Source organism: Spea bombifrons, chromosome 2 (assembly GCF_027358695.1).
Source record: "Spea bombifrons isolate aSpeBom1 chromosome 2, aSpeBom1.2.pri, whole genome shotgun sequence".
Taxonomy (NCBI): domain Eukaryota; kingdom Metazoa; phylum Chordata; class Amphibia; order Anura; family Pelobatidae; genus Spea; species Spea bombifrons.
In genome coordinates, this window is record NC_071088.1 from 22,567,697 (window position 1) to 22,585,992 (window position 18,296).

Here is an 18,296-nt window from a genome sequence, read left to right on the forward strand (position 1 = left end):
ACTGTAATCAATGATGTATTCTAGGCCAGCAGGTCCAGGGTGGGGTGGGGGCAGTCACCATATTGGATGATTAGGCTCCCTGAAGCATCATTGCTAAATGGGCCGGGTTGGAAAGCTCTGATCTCCCCAACCAGAGCATCAACGCTATGCAAGCCTGCAGTTTACTACCGTCCAGTACCATGCATCCTTAAATATGACATCATATCCCAGATAACAAAGGAAGGGGTAGATGCTGATGCTGCCCTAGATTAGGCATTGAGCAGCGCCAATGCTTAATAAGGCACTGACTATACCTACTTTGATTTAATACCAGCTTCAAATGCCGCTTTAATAGACACCTTCTACTATTTAAAGTCTGCAAATGGCAGAATATAACGAGAATATAACTGAATGGAAAATACAATAAATATTATAGCTTGGAAACTCCGCATCTCTCAACAAGTACTGGTGAAATCATTACATTTCCTTTTAGCTGTGCCTGATTTTTTTTCTGGATCTAAAATATTAATAAGTGTATCCTGAATCTAAAACAAGTCCAGGGACAGATTAAGGTCTGAGTCTCTACACTAGGAAAAAAGGCAGACTAGATGGGCCAAATGGTTCTTGCATGAAGTCAAATTGTATGTTTCTATATTTAAGTGTTTCAAAGTAGTCATCATCTGTATGGTTTCTCATAAAATATTGAAGTCCCTAGTAGGTTCCCGTAAGCTGCTGATGTTTGAGGAACAGTATGCAGTGTTCTGCCGGGTCCCCACCGCGCAGGTTCCAATCACCAGAGTACTAGTGGCAGCTACCCAAAGGGCATGGTCTTGATGTCCCTGTCAGGTGGCGTGGATGGTGGGGGCTTTTCTTACGTTGCCCCACCATGCTGTTGGTACACGGCGGGCAACATGCCTTGTCATGAGTCCTGTACAAGTTTCCATTTCTTTTCCTTGTCCATGAGTTTGTCCTATCCTGCTGTACTGTTGCCACTGGATCCTGGACTGTGTACCAGACCTCTGCCTTGACTTTCATTCCTGCCTTATCCCTTTTTACCGAAGTCTCGAGTCCTGCTCCGGTATAGAACCATGTACAGTACCAACTCTCAGCCCATCTTGACTACTCTGCTGAGTCTTGCTACCTTGAGTCCCACTACTGTTTATTTTTTTTTGATCTCCTGTCTGTATCCCTGCTGTTCCTGTGCTGTTTTGCTCATCAGATGAACACCAGACCATCCATAGGGACGACCAGCTCTGCATTATGGATCCATACCTTGGCTCCTAAACCTAGCATAACAATGCAGAATGGCTAGACCTCTCTCCAAAATTAGATAAGGAGTAGTGTGCTACTGGATTGACTTGGTTGAAAGGGTGTGATGTGCTGTTCGTGAAGCATAGCAAGGAATTTTAGGAGCTTGCCACGTGGGAAGTGTTGTCTGGACCTACAAAAACCGTAGGAATTGTCACTGTCTCAACACATACATCCATAAAACATGGACTGTGTCTTGAGGACTGAAATTCCCTGGATCGAAGTCTGTTGATCGGTGATGGGACCTATGGCCGGTTACATCGGAGACACTGGACACTGTGTGCACGAAACGCAGTGTAAAATCACCCTGCCAAACATCACCTCTAAGACAGAATGTGCACGTGAGGAGTATCATCAGTCCCTAGCATGCCTCATAAATATAGTAAACAGTAAAACAGCATCAAAACATGCGTGTTGCAGTTTGGCCATGGCTACTTTGGGTCTCTTGTATCTCCAAATAAGACTGTGAGAGACCCCATCTGAATCATTAACAGCTGCTCTGGGAATATGAAAAAATAAACCCGTCGTATAAAGGACAATGTACCAGATGGGCATTTTTGCTGGTAAGAAGCAAAGAGCGCCTTTGGACATGTTTTTGCAGATAAGCTAGACAATTAAAAATCATTACATACTTTATTATTATTTCGATGATAAGCATCTTTATCAGATGTTACTGCCATGCCTACAGCTCGAGGGCACTCAAATCTAGATGGAACGCCAAGAAAAAGGTGCAGGAAGTGAATGTTCTCATAAATCTCCTGTCTACACGTGTTTAACGCGTAATCCCATATATTAATACACACACACATATGTATGTATATATATATATATATATATATATATATATCACCATCGTATTCCCACTTCATTTTTACATTATCCAGCAAACCATCTACCAGAATAGCCACCTTGCAAATGCTACTTTTAAAGTCACAGCCCATATGATCGCCACTGCCTCCAAAAGCGAGACGTGCCTGAAAATCAGGACGTCCCACAAAATCCAGGACTGTTGGGAGGTATGGTACTGTGCGTGCATGCTCACACACACACACCACCGCCGCCAATAACTTCCACAAATCCTTTTCACTCTTTTTTAACTAAAGTATGTGAAAACAGGAGATAAGGTTTCTACTCACTAACATCGCCGTGCATTAAGGGCCATCCCTGGCGCTTTTGTCCTGCAAGGACTGAAGGGTTAAGACGGCCCTGTACAATGTGTAGTTCAATTGGTGATGCGGGATACATGACGTAATACTAGCTAATCATTATTACAGGGCCAACCATACATTTATATTGCAGGTGAAACTCACTGGGGTCGGACCTCCATGAAGAAAAAAAAATGGTGTACAAGGTGAACCCTGGAGTTTTCTACTAAGCAGCGCGACGGAATATGATGGCGCCATATAAATCGATGAAAGCCTATGATTTAATCAGTCGACCTTATGGAGCGTCCAGCGGTACTTGTATATCATATGGTTCCGATGAGAAGGGTAAAGGACGTCCATGGGGGTAGTGCTGTTAGCTGCGCGCCAAACGGGAAACTAATATTCTCCCCATCCGTTTTTCAAACTACTCCAACAATTTGTCATTTAGTGACTTCTAGCGTTATGCAACAAGAGTTCGGGATTGGTCGGTGCATGACACGTGGTTTAATTGTGTAACGATGGGTTAAATAACATAAAACGGTGTGGCAGGGTCCAGGGTGTGTGAGGATTATTAACGGCCCCCCGGCTTCCCGTGTAATATGACCGGGTAACAGCCGAGGCCGGCGGCCACTCGGAGCCCACGCCGCTAAAGAGTAAAGACCCTTCAAAGGGGAGCTTCCAGTTTGGGAGGGGATGGTTGGCATGGAGATGGGCGAGGGCGTGGTGTGAATTGCGGGCTGACCAATCTGAGAGCGTGGACCGGGTTGTTTGTTGGTGGTTCCGTCAAGAAACTTACTCAAGGAGCGCGGTGGAACGAGGTAGCGGATGCAACAGCTGTGGGTAACTCGTAGGTTGGATTGGGGCGCGCTGTGTGAGAAGCGGTATACCGAGCTCCATTGGTAGCCCACACCCATCGGTGCTGCCTTGTATAACATACGGTAGCCACACCGAGACCCGTCACCACTACTATCGTGACAGCCGTATTTGTATCTTCTCTACAAGCTGCTCTCTGTCTTGGTTTCCATGGAGCTCATTGATCCCGGAGTGCTTCTTACCGGAGCATCCTTTGCCTGCTTTCGCCTCTTGAACGGGAAGCTTCAGCGCCTGATACCCGCCCCGAGTTCCGCGCTCCGGAATCCCTGGAAATGGAGGAACATCTGGACCTCCTTCATACACAGCCTGCTGACCGGGACCTGGGCGCTGCTTGGGTAAGAAAGGGTGCTCGGGGCAGAGGGAGACCCGGGATTCCTGGCACGTGGCTGCGGTACATTACTGGGAGGGCAGAGAGAGCGGGGCTCCTTGGTGGTGGGGTGGCCGGGAACCGAGATCTTCCCCTTGGTGGGGTAATATAGTGGCTACTTACCCAGAGAATGTTTCCTTAGAACCGCTGACCCTTTTCCCTTCCCCTCTTCATTTAGGTTTTACCTGCAGCCGGAGATGGCCGAGGACTTGATCTCCACTCACACTCGGTTTTCGCATTGCCTCATCGCTGTGTCTATAGGTGAGTTCGTGTCATGGCTGCACCCGGGGGAGTTATTTAACGCTTCCTCCTCCAGAGACATGACGACAAACCTTACCGTGTAGTCATTATTCTAGTGTCTGATCCGTTCATTAGTGCTCCAATTGTTTAACCATGTTATTGCCAGATGGATAAGTAGCATATTAAACTTCTTAATTCATTTGGCAGTGAATTGCCGGTCCCATGAACGTTTCAATTCTCTCTGTATTAGCCTTTACCACTTCTGATGGGAGACTGATCTATGCCTCTACCTCCCTTGGTAAATGAAACCTTATGTTACATTACATATATTATGTGTGAGTGGGGAGCGATGTCGTTATGTGCCCCGTAGACTGAGCCTCCATTCATCTTATTATGCTTTTCATTATTAACCTCGTGTTTCATCACATCTCACAATACTCTGCCTGTTGCGTTGCCTCGTGACATCTCTCCCTATCGCTCCGTTTTGAGCTCCGCTCTTCGTCACAGGACTTCAGCTCCCCTGACCTTGTGCAAATTAGATGTATGTAACATTGTGTTTTACACACACACACACACACACACGTCACATGTCACATGTGATTGTATTATTAGTGTAGAGACAGTAAGGTTCTGGTATCGGCCTGCAAAATCTGCCCCCTTTTATCTGTGCCCGTCGTAAGTAGTAACCCGATAATGTATTTTGTACATATTACTGTGACTGTTAACCCCCTGTGTACCATGTGGCACATCTCTGTTGTACAGAGTCAACATACACATCTGAAAAGGCAAAGTAGGCTAATGATCCCTAGACAAGAAGAGCATTCGTTTGTAACGTGTGTTGCCCCCCTTTCTGCCGTCTCTTGTAGGATACTTTATCCATGATTTTGTGGATATGCTGCAGAACCAAAAGCTGCATCAGTCCTGGGAACTGCTTTTCCATCACACTGTGGTAAGGATTGTTTTATAAATGGTTTTTATTCTAAGCAGGGCCCTCCCCACCTATTTCTGTAAGTCAGATTATTATGTTATATGCTACATATGTCCTGTCTACCCTTTGCACAGCGCTATGGAATACGATGGCGCTATATAAAACAATAAATAATAATGGAAGATCATGATATTCCTTCGGTTTCCCCCGGGAAAGCAGGGCTTGTCTTGTCCGGCATCAGTCGGTGAATTCATGCAATATTAATGGAGCGTATGATTTTAGTATATCTATACAGAAATATCTCCGTACTGAAGGGGTGTACATACAGATTGTTCAGACATATCACATATGATGGTGATATGTCTGAACTCCAGTACAGTAAATGTTGTGAATTGTACTGACATTAACAATCTACTCAATGAATGTGAACCTTTTATTACGTGAATGTGATGCTATATGTCTTGTATGATTCCTGTCCAAGGTTAATAAAAAAGATTAAAGCATATAAATACAGTGATGTTGTACTGGAAGATATGCAGTACCTCAAAAGACCACTAGGGGAACAGACCTTGTGAGTCTACATCTGTCCTCTGCACGTGCACCTAGTGAGGAGGGCATTGCACCCTTGGCTAATAAACACCCAGGTTTATTGCCAGAATCACAATTAGCTTGTGTAACCTGGCCTGTCTTCTTGGTTTTCTACAGAGTACTGTTCTGGGCGGTGCAAATGTTTTCACTCTAGTATCACTTTGAGGGTAGGCTTACATATGTAACAGTGGAAGGAAACCATGGATTTGATGAGTTGTGTGGCCAACCCCAGGGTACAATGAACACCAGACATGCGCACACCGCATAACTCAACAATTAAGGATCAGATGCATGCGCTACACACTCGCAGCCCAGTGACCCCTGACTTTGCTTTGAGATACTTGGCAATATGTTATGTGTGTGACCCAACCCATTTTCATAGACCATGCTGGGGGGGGGGCTGCCAGGGTCTTGCTGCAGATGTTTCCATTCATTGTTAAGAAATGTTCAGCAACTTCTGTATGCGTTTTATTGCAAATACTACAGCTTCTATTGCCACATAAATATTTTGAGAGATTGACAGATTTTTGAAGAGGAGTGGGATGTATCTGGGAGTCAATCTGGCATTTTAAGAGGCAACATGGTTATTTGTCAGACCATGATATGATCTAGATTGGCAGTCAGTATAAGCGTGTTAGTGTAAGTTATTTTATAAAACCATCATCAAAGTAGTAATTGCATCCAATTGCCCAGAGCTACTGGTTTTATACACTGTGTAATTTTTATTAAAGTACTTCAAATCTCTAATTCGTATGTTTTTTCTTAGTATCTTTTTGTTATTATTCCTTAAAGGTAAGACTGTAGACCCCAGTTCTGGAGCATAGCAAGCTGAAGAACTCTTCAGCGCCACCTGCTGTTCATTAGCAGCAGCTCTGTTCTACACGTGGTGTATACCCACCCTTTAATCTAAAAATATATTTTATTTATGTGTTTTTGTTTTTTAATTATTCGACTTCCCTTCGTATGCCATTAGCCTGGAATCTGGGCATGATTGATTAATTCCAGATGCACCGTTCCGTTACACTGTACTTAATCATTTCTGGTGGAGCCCAGAACTCCTGGTTATCGGGTGGGTGTAAGAACATTAATCTTCACAGAAGTAGCTCTGGTCCTGAGCATCTGACCATATGACTAAGTGTGACTTCATAATTAAAGCAAATGCCATAATGACAATTTATGGCTACTCAGCCGAGTACTTCTACTTTTGTGGTTAACGGGTTTATTATGAGGACCAGCATTGTAAAGCATTTGCGACGTGTGATTAGCATTTATAGTCTGGCATTTCTGTGAACTATAGGCGCATGCTATGTATGGGAAAGCCGTTGGCTCACGCTCATGTTAACCGCGCCCTGCCGCATGTCAAACCATCAGCAATTAGCACGGTTTTAGTGTTTGGAATAGCTGAACAGGGAGGGAGCTTTATGGGGGATGGGAACGTGTATTGTATGACAATAGATTCCATAGCATTGTCCTTCCTTGGTTGTACGGTGTGTGTATGAAAAGCAGGGCCAATACAAGCTTGTCAGGATGTTTAAAAAAAAAAAAAAAAAAAAAGGCTGTACTGCGGGGCGTACGGCTGGGCCTGGCCCTGTTGTGTAAGTATTCTTTATCGTCCTTCAAGAACCTGCTCCACCCTTCCTATTATCTCCAGCCGAGTGGGAAATGTCGTCGTTATGAAAGACGTTAGTCTGTGTAACAGGTCTAACCCAATAAAGCCAGCTGTGAGAGCTTTTAACAAAAGCAGCCCGGATAATGTCAGGGCCCGTGGGCAGGTCAGGCTTCAAGGACTAGCGCCTCTGTTCCTGCTTGCTTTTTCTAAGTTTTCACTCTTTTAAAGACTGTTCCCACTCGACCTTGGAGAGCGTTCAGGTGCCTGCAGCCTCATCTGTAAAGGGTTTGTAGATAGGAACTCTAGGGGTTAGGTGACCTTAACCTTATTGGAATAAATTCACAAATATCTGAAATCTAACTTGGCTTTTTTTTTTTTTTTTTTTTTTTTTTTTAGTTTTGCAATTTGTTTTCTTATTCTTGTTACATTGTGATTGGGCTTGGGTTTAGGAACGGGTCAGAGTGACACTGGCAGCTCATTGCTTGGCGAAAAGCAATCCTCACGCTATCGTGAGCCAGCATGTGAATTTCAACCGACGTGCCCTCGGGCTGTGCGGCTTTACCTTGGCAAGGCGTGCTGGTCGGGCACGTGGCTACACATTACGGAATCTCCGCTCACTCATTGCAAACAATGTTTCCTAGTTGGCAGTGTGTTGTGCCAAGTACTTCTACTTTCAGGCCTACAGGGCAAGCATTTTGCTTTCTAACACCTTGCTTAATAGACTAATTGGATTTATTGCTCGCAGCAGTTTGACACTTAACTATATATATTTTTTCCAACTAAACACTTTTACAGCGCTGTGTAGTTAAAAGGACATGCCAATGTCCCATATATAGTCCCAGCCACAACAAATTCATAGAATTTGGATTAACCCCCCCCCCCAAAAAAAAAAGTACATGCTATCGGCAGACTTTGTATAATTATGAAAAATTCCTTCTTGTTAATTGCTAAGACGTAGCAGTGGAAACTCAGTACGGTGTGTTCAGTACGGTTATACTGAACCTCAGCAGTAATTTACATGGAAGATCTGCTAGGATTACTTAATTATTATTTGAGAGAAAGTTCTCATACGTTCAGGTCCTGCGAGAAGTTCTGTAGGCGTGTGTGTATTAAAGACCGATGCACACAGGGTAGGAGGTTCTCGTTGTAAAAGTCCTCCAGTACAGATCACTGTTGGCATTTTGGACTTGTGAGGATGATACAGCATAGTGCATACATAATCAGGGAGATTTTGGAATACTCTGCACATTGATTTAGCTTTAATTATAAATAAATTCATATTCACTGTCCCTTTAGTAAAGACCACTTTGTATGTAACCAGACTTGCCTTTGATATCCTCGGTACCTACAAAGTGTGACGTTCCGCTACCTTTGTTTTCACGAAAACAGGTTTTTTTGGGGGGTGGTTACAAGACAGGGTGAAGACTCCAGCTGGAGTAGTGTCTTCAATGCCGCTTGGTATGTACGCTGTTGTCGTTTAGGAGCATACCGTGAATTTTCCAGCACCGGCTTTAGGAGCTGAACTGGTTGAGCAGGAAGTCTCCTTCTCGCTTTGATTACTGAACACGCTGGTGCCTCACAAGATTAAAAATACAACAAACGTTCAAAAGCAATTTATTAGGAAAAAGATTCTATTGCCAGGCATCCTATATGTAACGCCTGCATGGAGACATGGGTTCAATGTCCAGCCACCCCCCACTATTTAACCTTTGCTCCCTTCTTGTGGTTTTTATACCCCTAATACTTCCATTAATAGAGTAAAACATGATTAAAGGAGATCATTATATATAATATATATATATATATATTCCAAGGACTGTTACACGGGCTGTCCTGCCACAGCGACAATGGTTTATTTAGCAAGACCTGCATGCCAAGGCTTTCAGCTGAAAATGTCATTGTGCATTCTCCATTTCTATGATGTTTTATGCTCTTGAGAGCCTGAGGGTTGTGTAACAACAGTTGATAGAAGAGGCACGTGTGCGCATGGTAAAGTATTTGGAGTACCGTATTTGCTCGATTATAAGACGAGGTTTTTTTCAGAGCAAATGCTCTGAAAAATACCCCTCGTCTTATAATCGGGGTCGTCTTCTAATCAGACCTCAAATAGAGGTCTGATTATGAGACTAAGATCCAGATCCCCCGCACCGCTGCAGGGGACCTGGATCCTCCTGTCGTCGCCCCCCCCCCACACACACACTTACCGGTGCTTCCGGAGGTGAAGTTGGCAGCGGGGGTTTGTATGCGTCCGTCGCAAATACCTTCCCCCGACTGTCAGAGATCAGAGTTCCCTGCACCGGTGCGGGGAACTTTGATCTCTGACAGCCGGGGAAGGTATTTGCGACGGACGCATACAAACCCCCGCTGCCAACTCCACCTCCTTCCGGCTGCCGCGGAATGAGACGTCAACCCGCTGCCCCGGCAATACAGCAGGAAATTGGAAGCACCGGTAAGTGTAAGTGTGTGTGTGTGTGTGTGTAGGGCATTTCTGGAATGCCTTATACCCCTATATGCCACTCTGGCACTTAGGGGGTTAAAAGGCATATTATGGGTCAGAGTGGCATATAGGGAGGTATAAGGCATTTCAGGAGGCAGAGTGGCGTTAAGGGGGCATTTAATAGTGCACTCTGCCTCCTGAAATGCCTTATACCTCCCTATATGCCACTCTGCCCCATAATATGCCTTTTAACCCCCTAAATGCCAGAGTGGCATATAGGGGTATAAGGCATTTCTGGAGGCAGAGTGCTCTATACAATGCCTTTTAACTCCCTTAATGCCACTCTGCCTCCTGGAATGCCTTATACCTCCCTATATGCCACTCTGCCCCATAATATGCATTTTAACCCCCTAAATGCCAGAATGGGATATAGGGGTATAAGGCATTTCTGGAGGCAGAGTGGCACATAGGGGGTCAAAAGGCATACCATGGGGCACAGTGGCATATAGAGGGTTAAAAGGCATATCATGGGCCACAGTGCCATATTGGTGTGGCAAGCCTGGGGGCAGATGTGCGTAACTGGGGGACAGGTTGGAAAATACAAGAAATAAAAACAAAAAAAAAATATTTTTCTCAATCATAGCTTTTATTAAAAAAAATAGTTTACATGAATTAACATTTACTGGTAAAACTTTTTTCCTTTAGGGTCGTCTTATATTCAGGCTTTTTCTTTTTTTCCTAAGTTAATATTCAGATTTTGGGGGGTCGTCTTATAATCAGGGTCGTCTTATAATCGAGCAAATACGGTAGTTTTGGTCCATTGTGCGCTTTTTATGGGACTTGTGAGCTTCACTCAAATAAGTTTCAGAGGGCAATTCTACCCCAGATTGCAATTCTGGTTCCTGCAGATCTGCGCACACATACCATTGGCGTTTTATTTAATATGTTATTAATGCATGGCCATTAATAGGCATGGGATATTCCATTGAAATATGGGGGCTAAAGGTATATTCTATCTATCTAATAGGTCAAATTGTTATGTCTCATCTGCAAGACAGAACTTTATTTTATTTATATATATCTTTTTGAGGCAGTTTTTTTTCTTTATTTTTCTTTAAGTATATGTTACATTTTATATTGTATGTGTAAATATCATTACTATGGCAAACCACCAAATCCTATATTTAATAAAACTTTCTTTATTCTGCAATGTTACAAGCTACTATATATATATATATATATCTCTTGCTCCCAAACAAACACATCACTTGGGTACTGTACTTATTATCAGGTTCTAATGCATTCTGTGATCTGTTCTGACATCTCGGCTTCACAGGAAATAAATAGCTGGATTATTCTAATCCTTTCTAATCCACTGCGTTCTGTCTGGTCGGCTACCCAGTTACGATAGCTGGCATTGCTAATTTTAAAGGAGTGCCTCCGCGTGGTTTTTATCTATCTTCCATCGCAATGGATTCTCTTGATCTTGCTTGTTGTCTTAATTAAATGGGTGTCGATAGACTTTTAGATCATTAAACAGGCAGCCAAACGATACATGGCGGGCAGGAACACATCAAGCCCTGAGGATTTAAATACTGATTATTTACCAAGCTAATATCTGGGCAGAAACAGACAATCATTCCTCTATGGGCTAACATTTGCCTGAAAAGTAAAGGCTAGCATACGACTATAACATATATTATAAACAAGATGCTCTATGTAAATGAAGTGCAGAATTTCGGTTTGCTACAATAATACTCAAAAATTGAGTCAGTAACTACACAGAATATATTGGGGGAATAAAACGTGCACTCATTTATTAGCACAGTGTGTTGGAAAATAGTATAGATTATCAGACATGAGCTTGTATTCATTATTTTTCCCCACAGGGTAGAACCTGGGAATTATTTCTATAGCTTTGTTGCAATTCTGTTCTTGGTCAAATTTCACAACAAGGCCAAATGCTACAGAACCCTCTTATAAATTTTGTTTTATTGAATGGTGTGAATATGAGCTCCGCTGTAACGGTGCAGGCATTTAGTTTCTTGACTTAGAAAACAGGACTTGTCTCTTATTTTCCCGGTCACTTGTGTGTCTTCACGGCAAGCATGATGATGATGATCAGCTGGCATACATGTGACCGGCTGCTGCTAGTCCCATTGATTTCAGTTTAGGCAGTCGGATGAGGATAATGACACCTGTAGGAAAGAACATGCGTGGTAGAATTATTTTGAGAATAAATAAACTAATCGAAGTATCTAAGTGGTTTTGTACCACCATACCCTGTAACAGTGTGTAACCAAAGTCTCCTCTCTCTTCTGCAGGTCATCACATGCTTTGGGATTTCTTTGCTCCTCCAGCGCTATGTCGGGTTTGCAGTGGTGGCGTTGTTGGTAGAAATTAACTCGATCTTCCTGCACTTGAGGCAGATTCTACTTATGGCCAACCTCTCAAAGACCACTTTTTATCGGCTGAACAGCCTCCTGAACTTGGGAACCTATGTCATCTTCAGGATTAGTACACTAGCCTGGATGACCAGATGGTTGGTGTTAAACCGAGACAACATCCCCCTTCTTACATACACCGTTGGCAGCGTGGGAATGGCTATCATGACTGTAATGAATATAGTCCTTTTTTGCCGCCTTCTACGTAGTGATTTCCTGAAGTCGACTCGAGATCAGCAGAAAGAGAAGGATAAGTAAAGGTAGACGGCTCTACCCTGAGACCTCCTCGGAAGAAGAACATGAGGAGTTATGTGCAGAATGCTAGGGGAACATTTGGTGCCAATACATCTTGCATATCCCCCAGGTGCCCTGCAAGATAAAACATCCTCGGATACAACCAAGCACTTGCCATCCTGGAACATTTTTAGATTTTATATTGGTAATCTTGTAATCACACTTATATGCACTGCTGCTCCGCTCCGCTCTGCTCTACGCGCTTACTTGAGATGACCCATAAAATAACCCATATGAAGTCGCCTTGGAACATTTATTTACTGGCCTTTAAGGAAAACTTGTGCTTCAAGCTGAGAGCACTTAAGAAGGTGTGTTTGGACCTCTCATGGAATAATCCATCAAATTAACTATTTATGATTTCATGGACAGTTGATTGGATTTCTAAACGTTAATAACAATCCTATCTAGATTTAATAGACCATTAAACTCTAGAATTGGCATTTTGAGCTATTGTGGAATTACAAGTCCCAGCATGCAAAGCCAGACAAAGGCTCATAATGCATGTTAGCATTGTAGTCAAGCAACCACAAAAGGTCACTGTTGACTCCCAATATTACATACGTGACTTGCGTAATATTCTTAAAGGCCAGATGCTTGGGCAGCACACGCCTGTGTATGTTTGCCTGACTCTGTTAGGGTTAATGTGAATGCTTTACTGGCTTTCCTTGTGTTTAGGGAAGTATCACATTTGTGGCAAAATAGCACCCCCTGCTGGCAGACATTAAAGTGCTTTAAATTACCCACTAAAAGTGCAAATCCCTGTTAGTGTTTTCCCCCACTTAGAAGTGGTTTTTCTATAATTGCTTGTCCAAATCTTCTGTTTTAATTGAGAAATAACGCAGGCACCGCACTGGGGGGCTGAGCACCGTAGACGCTGAAATAGCTGCGCACAGGGATTTTTTCCTGTTATACCTCATTAGTTTACTGAAACGTGAGAGCCGTAAAACCAAATACTGGTGCTCGTAAAAGCTAATCAGGATCGCTGTTGTGATGGGAATGTACACTGGGGTTTGTCCTGTCTACGTAACAAATGAAAATGTGTTGGGCCATTAATTCAGAATGCCCGTTGCCATTGGATAGTGTGTTCGCCGCGTGTAATATACAGTCCTTTAGTTGCGCGTTGCCTATAACTCCTCACAAACTTAGTACAGGTTTTCAACTTGGGCTTCCTTGGTTCTACCTCTTCATAATGGTGCTATGGAACAACACTTGATTTTGGCACAGGCCAAAATGACTCCGCATTACAGATCACTAGTAATGTTTTAAAGCTCGCTGTTAGCCATTTCTATACTCCTTGGCTAAAGGTCACTTTCCTGTTCGTACTTACCCAGCTACCTCAGTAGTTCTATGGAACGGAAAGATATTACAGAACTTGGTAGAATATACAGGAAGGCACTCCAGTACATCCGTATGATGCTAGTTAATAGAGGGCTTGGAGTTTCCATCTCTGCATATACATGTCATCCAGCCTTTACCACTGAAACATACAGTAAAATATCTATATGTAATGCAATAAGTAATTTAAGCAAATATATAAATGTGTAATATATATAAATTAACTACAATCAGCAAATTGTGTATTCCTATTCTTCTAGTAGTGGATCAGGAAGAATTACAGGCAAGATTTAGTATTATAGTTTAAAAGGTGTTATCCCCATTTTATCCCCATTGGGTTCATCCATTAAGCCCATGTATTAAACCACTCAGGTCTATACATTGTGTGCCCGGGCTCTGCTCTGAACCCGCCGGATCCATGTACGTGCAAATGGGGGTCCATCTTGTTTACGTAGTACAAACGTGGCAAAGTGTGGCAAGACATAGATGTAATCTGTAAACTGATTGTTAAACCAGAATTTACATTGTATGTATCCGTTCCTACTACATGGCGTGTTTACATTAAAATACAATTCAACATTATAATAACGGAGTGTTCTGTCTATCTGTGGAAGCGAGATCAACAGGAGATTGGTTGTGGCCGGCAACGTTGTTACAGAAAATGGCTTTTATATATATTCATTTTTAGCAAAGCTGTTTCCCAGATGCTTTAAAATACTCCAGGAAACTATGGTAGGCTATAATACATATACAAACTTAGTACGCCTTTAATAAACTCTAATCTAAGCCTTCTCCTTGGTGATTTAGGGTTTAGCCCTTGACCCCTATTCTTACTAGTGGCAACTGCTTGTCGCCAAAAGGCCAGAGGGTAGAAGTAGTCTGTGAAATAACCTTAAATGCAGATCTGTTTAATAAATGGCACAAATAAAGGAGTGTTTATTAAGGGACAAGGCGATTCTGATGTGGATGGGGTCGCTACTCTACATTCCAGTCTTCCAAAAACACAGAGATGCCCAATACTGTTATCGAAGCCTGGCCTGGTATATAAACATTTTGCTGGTTATGTCCAATTTTGGCAAATTCTCCCCAAGAATCAGATTTCATTGGACAATTCTGAATCGTACCATGGTACAAAAACAACCAAAGCTTACCAGCCAACTCCATGATAACTGCAAAGAGGAGCTTCGTGGAAGAACCAAGTATGCATTATATATCGTTATGGAATATCGGCTTCTAATTACACATTTTGCTTATGTTCACTTAAATTATTTAGTGCTGTTTATTAGGCCCATGTAGCTTAAGGGTTAAACAGGCACTTACTGTGTATTTCTGTAGCGTAGTTTCTAGTTTTTTACAGCTTCTTGGATTTAGAATATTTAATTGTTTATAAAATGTCTGTTTGATCTTTTTATCCGAAAAGACATTTGTAATTTTACAGCCTGTTCTTGTCGCTGAGCTTCCCTATAACCCTTGTGAATTAGTTCTTACATGGTATTAGGAGTTTGTTGTATTAAGCACAGTGGCCGCTGTTAGTAGAGCCTTTAACAATATGTCCATTGTTATATCTAGGACCCCTGCCAACAGATATATTCGTCTTAACTTTTTCCTCCCCTGCAGAATCAGCAGATCTACATGTATCTGAGTGGACCGAATGTATGACTGGATCATACCACAGATTCTGTTGGAATAGTTTACATATATGTGTAGGCTCTGCTCCTGATTCAAGCAAAAAGAGCCCCAGGAAAAAGAATGATTTCCATGTTCCACACACAAGAAAGAAACATTATCTGAACGCCAACCCAAGTAGTTTATTGTCCTCTGGAGTTAGTAGAGCATTCATAAACTTTCTTGATAAACTAAGAATGCTTTCTATGGTCCACTTCAAAAGGATTTTTTGCACAGGAATGAATTCCGTTCCGCCCGTTCTCTGTTGAAATAAAAGTTTTACTCAAGTTTGTGACCAGTTGAGAGCTGTCTCTGCATGTCATTAAATTTCAGGACCAGGGCCACCAGAAACAATTATTTGACAGCCACCTACAAACTCCCTGCAAGGCACAGAGGGCTCAGTATTCGTAACATATATATAAATATAGAGGCGCACTCATATAAAGGAACGAATAATGCCACAATAAGCAAAATGCTTTATTAAGTGCAATAGTGCTAATAGAAAATAACGTCATATAGATACATCGATACATGTTTGATATATATAAGGTGCCTCAATGCTTAATACCAGTTAGATCACCCTTGACAAAGACCTCTGTGTCCAAACGTTGGGGATCTGTTCCGCCATGTACGTATCGCTTTATTTTACTTTATGTTCTATTAGCACTATTGTGCTTAAAGCACTTTGCTTATTGTGGCATTATTTGTTCCCTTTCTTTATTTAATTGCACCTCTATATTTATATATTTGATTTATCTATACCCGGTGGGCAAAGGTCAGAGTTTTACCATATTCCTATATATTTATTTGGTTGTTTATTGCTAGTTGGCGTGCCTGTCTATATTTATTCAATATTAGGAACAGGCACATGAAAAATAAAAAAACGTCTCTTCTTTTTTTTTCTTCAAGTGGATCTGCCACTTTTCTCAAATCCTATATAGGTAAAAATAGTACAAAGATCTGTTTCCTGGGACAGGGTGGTCCCCTTTTTAATGGACATTGGGGTCCATTTTGTAAGGACTATAGCACATTTTTTTCTGAATGCAAATGGATGCATTTGTGTATTTACCCATTGAAATTCTAAAATTGGACTTCACTTTACTTTTTCTCCTCCCTTTCCCGTACACGAATCCCTTTGAATTTAGTGGGATTAGCAGCAGCCATGTCCATAATATTGTAGTCCCTGACATTGGTCAGCAAGGCGTCTACGCATGGCCACCAGAGTCCATCAGCCTGTCGGTGCTCTCCAGCAGGGGACATTTGGGGAGATCATTGATTTTCTTCCAACCAGCTCAAAACAAAGGGAGCATGAGATCTGTGCGTCACTTTGTGCTCCCTCGTGATGTCATATCCTAGAGCTCAGCGTGGAAGCCACATGCGCCAACAGCAGGAACAGGCCTTGCATTCCCGCCGCAAACGTTAGGAAGAGGAAGTAGAAAATGTGTTTTGTTTGTGTGAGGAAAAGCGTCTGTGTACAGGCAGGCATGTGTAAAGGCAAGTCTATGTTTGTGTATCTTGATGGTCTATCCATTACTATTAATAGAATGATTGATTTTTACACATTTTAACACGGGAACTATTTACTATTGTTTTACATTTAAAAAAAATGATCAAATCACCAGTAACTTAAACCTATGTCCGTGTCTATCCGCAGCCCCTGAGCTATAAGCGGTTAACATACATACACCGCGTGTTTACTAAAGGCTTGTCAACTGGTTGTGTGCACTCACAGCGAAGAGGAAACATGCTGTATGAAGACGCATGCAATAGCAATCGTTAAAGCCCGATAACATGACGGTAACGGGTCTGTTAAGTCGGAGAGCTGATTTCTTACTTAACCCCTTAACGACAATCCCCGTACATGTACGGGGTTGCCGTGCAACGGGTTAACGACAATGCCCGTACATGTACGGGCTGCCGTTAAATAGCTGCATTGCCGCGATCGCGGCGTTTTCGCCGCGATCGGCGGCTTTGCAGCATCCACGGAAGCCTCACAAGTGAGGCTGACCGTGGATCCAGGGAGGGCAGCCCTTGGCAGCCCTCCCCGGAAGAAAAATGGCCGCCGCCGCACCGATCATCAAAGATCGCGGCGGCGCCCGGCTAAAACTGCTTAGGAAGCGATCGGAATCGCTTCCTAAGCATAAACTGTGTTGCTGACATGCCTCAGTATCGAGGCATGTCAGCAACACTACCCCCCCGACCCCCGATCGCCTTGTGATTGCTCCGAGGAGCAACCACAAGTGCCATCCTGTGAATGACGTTGCCGTCATTCACAGGATGGCATTAACGATAGATCTTAGTTCACAGAGGGTCTATCCAGACCCTCTTGTGAACTCTCGAGCTCCTCCTGCAGGTTGAATGCAGGTACTGCATCCAACCATGCAAGGTCAATGGAGCCCAGCTCACTAATGAGAGTGACTAGTAATAAAAAAAAAAAAAAAAAAAAAAAAAAAAAAATTGGTCAAAAATGTTTAAAAAAAATATGGTAACATGTAAAAATCCCCACTGTCACCAAAAAAAAAAAAAAAAGTTTTTAATAAGCAAGTCCTAAAATTCTTTATCTTTACAAAAATTCCAGCATGGAAAGAGTTAAAATATTGGCATTACAAATGCCCATAGGGTGTCTAGTATTAAAAAATATATGATTTGATGGGGTAAATTGAATTGGCCGGGTTCAAAGATGTCCCAAATATGGGACATGGGGCAGATGTCTAAATGGCAAAAAATACACACCTCACAAAGGCGGCATTTTACTTCCCAAATAACCCTACAAACCCATGCATGTGGGGTATCACTGCGCTCAGGAGATGTTACTGAACACATATTGGGGTGTTGTTTGACACGGACATACACCAGGAGCGATAGATTTATACCTGAAGTCCAACACGTGTGAAAAAAATACAAAAAAAAATTACTACCATAAAGTTTCACTAAGGGTGGTGGTAAAATTAGTGCATGCAAAGGGTTAAAATACCAGCATTTCAGATGCCTTGGGGTGTCTAGTTTTTAAAAATATATGATTTGATGGGGTAAATTGCATTATCCGGCTTCAAAGATACCCGAAATGGCACATGGGGGGAAGAA

The 18,296-nt window shown here is 42.5% G+C and overlaps 1 protein-coding gene across 1 annotated transcript; it reads left to right on the forward strand.

Moving 5' to 3' along the window:
• The first annotated feature begins 2,968 nt into the window (after positions 1-2,968).
• On the forward strand, positions 2,969-12,646 carry TLCD2 (TLC domain containing 2). The gene is made up of 4 exons (XM_053457116.1): positions 2,969-3,640; positions 3,851-3,933; positions 4,779-4,861; positions 11,799-12,646. The coding sequence occupies exons 1-4, from the start codon at positions 3,456-3,458 to the stop codon at positions 12,174-12,176; spliced, it is 729 nt and encodes a 242-aa protein (XP_053313091.1). The 5' UTR covers positions 2,969-3,455; the 3' UTR covers positions 12,177-12,646.
• The last annotated feature ends 5,650 nt before the right edge of the window (positions 12,647-18,296 follow it).

Coding starts and splice junctions, on each gene's coding strand:
- TLCD2 (XM_053457116.1), top strand. CDS start 3,456: ATGGAGCTCATTGATCCCGGAGTGCTTCTTACCGGAGCATCCTTTGCC. Junction 3,934..4,778: donor CCTCATCGCTGTGTCTATAG/GTGAGTTCGTGT, acceptor CGTCTCTTGTAG/GATACTTTATCCATGATTTT. Junction 4,862..11,798: donor TGCTTTTCCATCACACTGTG/GTAAGGATTGTT, acceptor TCTCTTCTGCAG/GTCATCACATGCTTTGGGAT.